Source organism: Pundamilia nyererei, unplaced genomic scaffold (assembly GCF_000239375.1).
Source record: "Pundamilia nyererei isolate P.nyererei 1_Seehausen unplaced genomic scaffold, PunNye1.0 scaffold00499, whole genome shotgun sequence".
NCBI classification, from domain to species: domain Eukaryota; kingdom Metazoa; phylum Chordata; class Actinopteri; order Cichliformes; family Cichlidae; genus Pundamilia; species Pundamilia nyererei.
The window spans coordinates 177,883-185,167 of NW_005187900.1; the positions used below are offsets into that span (position 1 = coordinate 177,883).

The 7,285-nt window shown below is 36.1% G+C and overlaps 1 protein-coding gene across 2 annotated transcripts in view; it reads right to left on the bottom strand.

The window, feature by feature from the left end:
- Nucleotides 1–7,285, bottom strand: part of LOC102192017 (nectin-3-like) — a 37,999-nt gene that overhangs the window by 11,468 nt on the left and 19,246 nt on the right. The window contains exons 6-8 of one of the 2 annotated variants that reach the window (XR_001290658.1): nucleotides 6,003–6,108; nucleotides 5,192–5,279; nucleotides 4,742–4,854 (exon numbers count right to left, since the gene is read on the bottom strand). Coding sequence is in view for 1 of the 2 variants with exons in the window: in XM_013916181.1 (XP_013771635.1) it covers nucleotides 4,852–4,854; nucleotides 5,192–5,279; nucleotides 6,003–6,108 (197 nt within the window). In the remaining variant the exon portion in view is untranslated. Of the gene's footprint in view, nucleotides 1–2,172; nucleotides 4,855–5,191; nucleotides 5,280–6,002; nucleotides 6,109–7,285 lie in introns of those variants that run through there. The other variant, XM_013916181.1, reaches the window with a different exon arrangement.

A 7,285-nucleotide genomic window follows, 5' to 3' on the forward strand; every position in this document is an offset into this window, starting at 1 on the left:
TTTTTTGCCAATGCCCGTGATGCCGCCCCCCACCACGATGCCGCCCCGGGCAACCGCCCGTGTCGCCCGTATCTAAAACCGCTACTGCACTGAATTGTTGTAATCTGTAGAGGTCCGGTTTGCCAATATATATACGAGCCGGAAATTCATTTATGGTCTTAGGGTGCCATCTAGTGACATATAGCCCGACGGGCGGGGCTGAGATAAATTTTGGTCGCCCGACCGGAGATATCGCTAGCTCCGGGATGTCGGGCTAGCGATTTTGCGAGCCCTGCCATGTGCTCAGCACGCAGAGGGAGAGTGGGAGTCTAAAGGAGCAGCGGCAAAGCATAGCAGTTGTAACACCGTTTTGTGTGATTGATTGTGTGTTAATGAACCTGTAAGTGTTATTCCCTTGAACAGATTCATTGGTATGATAATGGCTATAGTTGTTTGTGCATGTTAAAGTTATGCCTCAGCATATTAATACCATGTTTGTAGGATTATTTAATTATTTAGTACTCAGTACTCAGGCCAGAATCTCCCATGATGATTACATCCAGCATTTAAAGGACTTTTCTATTGTTTATTGTTTAGTTTAGCAGTTGCTAGCTTGCCATTTTCTTGCCTCACTACTAGTCACTTATAAGGCATGTGCCATTTAGCCAATTTATGGTCTGCAGTGACCTCTTGTGGACATTATAAAATATTACTGTGTCGAGTAAATGATGTGATTGTTTTCTTACTTATCTTCGACTCTATTAATTACAGAATTGCCTTCATCTCCGTGTCTTAATTGAATTGGACTGCACAGAGTTGCAGTCCAAAGAAGAGAGATCATCCAGACCAGGCTATTCCAAAACATGTCGGCCAAATGTATGATCAATTAAATTTTCATTAAAAAATAAATAAAAAACAAAACAGCAAAACATCTGAGTCACAAACAATTTGATATTTAAAGTCCATCAGGCATTTTCAGAAGAATCAGAGGCTACAGATTTAATTAATCCTCTCAAAGTGGTGTCTGTCCTGTATACTTTATTTAAGGTCTTCCTAAAACACCTAATTTTAAGTACACAAAAAAGGAATAGCAAGCACAAAAACAAGAACAAAAAACAAAACATGGAAAAGCAAAGACATGACAGAGAACACTTTGTGAGAAATGAGAATCTGAGTTATAACAAAATTTGTCTAACATCTCCGCAGCAAATCAAGTTCCTGTTCTTCTGGAGTCCTAGTTCGTCTTTTACTGTAATCACATGACATTTTTGTAACATACTGTGGGAAGTAATTACAATAATTACATTACAGCTATAACTATGTCATTACTTGTGTTAATAAAAGTCCTTCAGTTACCTGCACGCCAGGCAGACATAAAGAAAAAAAATCAAACAAATACATTTTTTTCCTGTGCACTTGCTCTACAGGGAACCAATTTCAGTTAATGTGCTGTGAAGAGGATGACGCTGGTACAGTGATACAGCTTTTCAGCATAGGACATTTGGGCATTAATTGATTTTTATTGAACTAAAGGAAAGGAATGCAACATTAACATCTGTGAGAGTTATTAGCACAATGCTACTGCAGGAAACCTATTCAAATGTTCAGTTTATTCAACCTTAAAAAAAAAAAACACCAGGTGGTTAATGTTCCTGTCAGCATCAAGACAGCCATTTGAGACAGCCATACAGGCTATACAGTATTAAATAATAATACTACTAATAATAATAATTAATGGTGGTAAATAGTAATGCTTTAGCACAGTGGTTGTCAAACTTTTTCTGACATGCCCCACTGTACAAAGGAAAAATTAAATGAATGAAATTAAATAATTTAAAAAAGTTTAGTGTCCACATCAAGGAGTTTGTAATTAGTTAAGTAATTAATTACTCATTAACAAATCAAAAAGGTACAAGATGAATTTTAGTTCAAAGTCAGCATTAACCTCCTAAGACCCGAACTCTTCCACGTCATGCATTTTTAATTTCTCTTTGATATTTGGGCTGATTGGGACCCGATGAATGTAAAAACAAAGAATTACCAGATATTTTTTTTAACCTGATTTTTATTTCTAAGAAAAATGAAAGCCACATATGAAGATATTTGTTTAAAATTTTGATAGAACAGTGGCAGTATAATGTCCTCATAAGTGGATATCAGGCCCTTGTAGAGCAAAAATTAGTATTTTGGTCTAAATAAATGCGATGTCCACATATGTGGACGCCAGGTCCTAGGAGGTTAAAAGCCGACTTTTCCAGAGAAATTAACTAGGCTTTACAAAAAAAAAAACAAAAAAAAAAGTTTTTTCCATGATGCTTCATGAGTGGGGCCATGTTCCAGCTTGAGAACCACTGTTATCATGTACGGTGCATGGATATACTTTAAAAATGAAAACATTTTTAATGATCTTACTTTCTGAAAAGGTTTAAAACCATAAAGTGTCATGTCTTCATTTTTAGGTTTAAAGGAAAGAAAAAAAAATCTGATGAATAATATATACTGTATGTATGTAGAGTTAAAATACACATGTAAGCGTTGCTAATGCTAACAATGATTAAAAATTTATGTAACTAAATTTACAATATTCAGCAGTATGCAGGAAAAAGGCAAAGAATATCTTTACATCCATTACTAAATCTAAAAACAGATTTAGCAACAAGATCCAGACAAGATGAGTCAGCAGTTTCTATCCTAAAATATAAATAGTATAAAACAACACGCTGCTGTGGCCCCCTTCAAGCTTGTTTGTAAACAGCAGTTAAATATGCAAATTAACCTTTTACAAAAGTGAAGCAGCTTAATACAAAAACTTTAGGCAGTACCAGAATACACTTCTAAAAAGTATAAAAAGAGGTATTGTTTTGTAGCAATTATTAATAGCTGCAGTTTGCTTGACTATTTAAAACTGTAAAAAGTTTTATACTGAAACATTCACATAAGTACCATCATGACCAGTGAGACAATGAAAACTGTGAATCAACAACACTAGAACATTAACCCCCCGAATTCAATGATAATAATTTAGAATAAGCCCTTAACACATGAAAACATAGAATATAATTAAAATTTTTCTTTCAACTTGACATCACGCTAACATCCTCACACAATACGCCCACCTTCTGATCTATCACATAATATTTCAGTCTATGACAAATCTGGTGGGAAAAAAATCGAATCATAAAACAATGAATGTTTGTTAATTAGCAATAAATTTCATAAATCCATGTATGAAGTGTGACTTTATAGACTGGTCACTGCTCTCCACCTACAGCAGCTGGAGTTACAAATCGTTAACAAAGCTTGTTTTGCCTGAGTGGACATTTTAGAAAACCTTTCTCATTATGTATGATACTCAACATAGTACACTGCTCAAAAAGGAACACTTGATTATCACCGTATATCACAAACCAGTTTTAGCACCTGATCCACGTAACACTGGACCACTATGGCCCCTCCAGCAGGTGATGGGTTCACTGGAGTAACTGGGGTCAGCCAGGACCCATGAATAATGGGTGTTTCCAAAAATAGCTCCTTGACTAAGTTTGGCCTGATGAACGGGCCCTGGTAACCAAGATTTTGTCAAGTAACTTCTCATCATCGAACTCTTTTGAATCACACTTGGTCTGGCCCTTTACCCATGAACAAATTGTCTTGGGAGACCCTAGCAGGGACAAACTGTCCCCGACAACATAGCTCCTGGGATCAGAAGGACACGCAAACCCCTTTACCGCGATAAGGTGGTGATTCATGAAGGGGGATGTAGGGAATACTTCTTTCCTACACCTGGACAAATCTTTGCTTTTACTTCTGTATCAATTGGTTACTCTTGCTGATCAGTCGCTGTTTTTTATTATTCCTCACACTGCACATTATGACAAAGAGCGAAAATAGGAAGATAACATCGAACTAATAACTTATTACGTGTGTGAATACTATAAAATCATAAATAGCTTGTTTAATTTTCTCAAACTTTTCTTTCCTGCTGAAGCAGACTTTTAAACTGCAGTGTGTTGAGTACCACCACAGAATTTCCAGCATTTTAGTGTGTATGCTTTGGTGTTCTGTTCTAGTTTCACATTAAACATTGACCAGCATGTAATCTAAGTTAATACAGTCATTAAGATTAATGATTAATGAGAGAAATGTGACCTTTGTAACTATACTCTCCTGTAAAATGCTATAACGTACTGCTTTTTACAGTTAAATTAAAAAATTTCAAGGGTGAAGACCTTTGATTTTCTTCAAATTAATGAAAAAAACAAAACGAAACAACCAATAATTCAACACAGTAACAAAACCTCACTAAGATTTTTTAAAATATGTTTTTTTTTCTTTCAAATTTCTTTGTATGTTGCTTTATGTTAGATTTCCAAGCAAAACATCTGCCGTGCACTAACAAGGGTGGGGCTCTATTTTTCAAGTGTTATGTACTATATATGGTAGTCAGACAGTGTGCTTCACTTGACTGTTTGTGCCGTCTGAACCTATTGTCTGTGTGAGGCTCTGTGGTGTACTGATAACACTGATAACACTGTTTTAAACAGAAGCCCTGTGGGTTGAAATCCTCAGTAGCTTAACGGCTTGTGTTATCAGGAGATGTAAATGTCACAGAAAAACTGCCATTCATATTAGCCAGAGCTGGTATGTCAAGGTAGAACATAAATGCCATGGCAGTACAAGAAAAAGCAAAAAAAGAAACTTCATTAAAAACTAAGACATGATAAACAAAAGTGGGGCAGAGAGATAAACGGACACCAAGTACCTCCACCTGTTCTTCATCTGTTCATTTAGTAGCTGACTCTAGAATGACATGTTGGTCGAGCATTCAGTCCAGATATTGCTCATCCTTTGCTTCCACAGCTGTCACAGAGATTACTGAAGTAAACAATATAAGAGAATTTGTTTAAAACGGCATGTAATTTCATCTGAACATGCAAAGACTTTCATGTATCTGCATATTAAAAAAAACAAAAAACTCCTACAATATTCAATGCACACATTAATAATTAAAAAGATTTACTTTTGAAGAAGGGCAGATTTAATAAAATTACTTGTACAAAACTAAAACTACAAATATATCTGCAATAACTGCATAACATAATTTTACATTAAAGTAAACAGCGCCAAAATATTTGGAAAGAGAAATTTAATTTTGACTGGAACAAAAATGAAAACAACAATGGCACATTTCAATGAATTAACTGTTACTGACCTCCATCTGATGTTGTTCTTGTTGCGCTGCACTGTTACCAGCTGGTTCATTTGTTGGGACACGCCGCCAAAAAAATGTAAACCTACGCCTGGAATTTTTGGGACAATAATTCAAAATGTTCAGTTTCCCCTCCAACACCACCGCAATAGATTTGAAATAAAACAAACAAGTGCATGAATAACCCGACGTTAAAAGACAGATACCCAAATATCCAAAACAAAGACAAATGGCAAACGAGGAGCTTGTCCGAAGAAGTGCATCATGTATTGTCTGGAAACACTTTTGATTTTAGAGCGATGCAGTAATTTAGGTGCATCACCTGAGACAGTACAATACAACTTTTTTTAATAAAAAAAAAAAACATCACTCAATACTCATTAAATAATCATATTCTCCATATTGATTGAAATCATTGAGATTAACATTTTATGAGACTAAATTCACTGTGTTTTAAAGAGGATATGTACTTCTCAGATTATCCTTTTTTATGTTTCCATCCTTTTCCTTTCTACTATTTTGGTACCAGATTTACTTAGTTTCATCTGTGGAAAAAACATTGTTTACAAGCTAGTCTTCCGTTTCCCTCTCGCTAAATGAAATCTAGCCTAAAATGTCTATTGTAACACGCTAACTAGTACACTTTTTTTGCCCCACAGAAAGTATCAAAATTGCCAATTAGGCCATTCCTATATAAATAAAGACATATACTCTACTATACTTCAGTTTGGACAGTAGGTCCACATGCTTTAAAGCCAGGTCTACTAAATATTATTCTACATATTGGATACATGCAAGTTAATGTATGAAGTACCTTTGATCTTCATGTGTATAAAAGTACCATACTGCAGCCCCAACGATGCTCAGGAAAAAAACACATATAAAAACACCAAGTAAGGCCCATGCAGCAGAGCACGATCCTGCAGGGACACAAGAATGAAGAATATAATGAGGATTACATTATCTGGCATTTATGTTTTTTGTTTCATATTTAGATGACTCAGACAATACTTAAACATATAACATACACAAATCAAACATGTAGCTCGTGTAGGTTGAGGGCAGGTTAACAATGATCACTTCTGGTACTGTTGGTCAAAAATGTTCTGGCAAAAACTTTTCTAGTCTTGGGTGAAGATAAAGGAAGAGAAAATGGTAAAAGTGTGAGAAAGCTGTCTGATACAGTTCGGGAAAAGAAATGAACTGTCTCTAATTTTTATGGTAGTTTCATTTTAATGGTAAGAGACAAAATATCAACCTGAAGTCCAGAACAAATAGCCAGATTTCTGGTTTCAACGGCCTGAACTGAAGAAACCACAGAATTGGTTCCTTCTTTTCCAACTCCGCACCAGACCAAAGAGCTATCAAAGGACATCATGGACAAGACTGTAGATCTGCTGTAATGGATTACAAGGCTATCAGCAAGTAGTTCAGTGAGAAGGTGACAACTGCTGGTGTGAATATTTGGAAAAGGAAGAACTATAAAATGACCATCAATTGCCCTCAGCCTGGAGCATGACAGTAAGTAAGATGAGAGGTGAGCAACAGTATGGCTTCATGGCAAAGAGCACTACAGATGTTTTCTTTCAGAGTGTTGATGGAGAAGTACAGAAAAGGCCAGCAGGAGTTTCATTGGGTCTTTATGGATCTAAAGAAAGGATATGATAGGGACCCAAGAAAGAAACTTATACTGCATGAGGAAGTCAGGAGTGGCAGAGAAGCATGTGAAGGTGTTGCAGAACATGTATGAGGACAGTGAGACAGTGAGATATGCGACAGAGATGACAGATGGGTTTAGGGTGGTTGTGGGAATACATCAGGGATCAGCTCTGAGCCCCTTTTTGTTTCCAATGGTAATGGATATTCTGACAGATGAGGTCAGACAGGAGTCTTTTTGGACTGTGATCATTGCAGACAACAGTGTGATCTGTACTAAGTGACGCAGGGGAGGAGTTGGAAGTCAACTCAAAGAGATGGAGGTATGGACTGAAGAGAAGATATGTGTTAAGAGAATTTTTATTTTAGTTAAATCATTAAAGTATAATCAAGTAGAAACAAGTATGCCTTATAATCAAGTGTTTATATATTTTCACACGG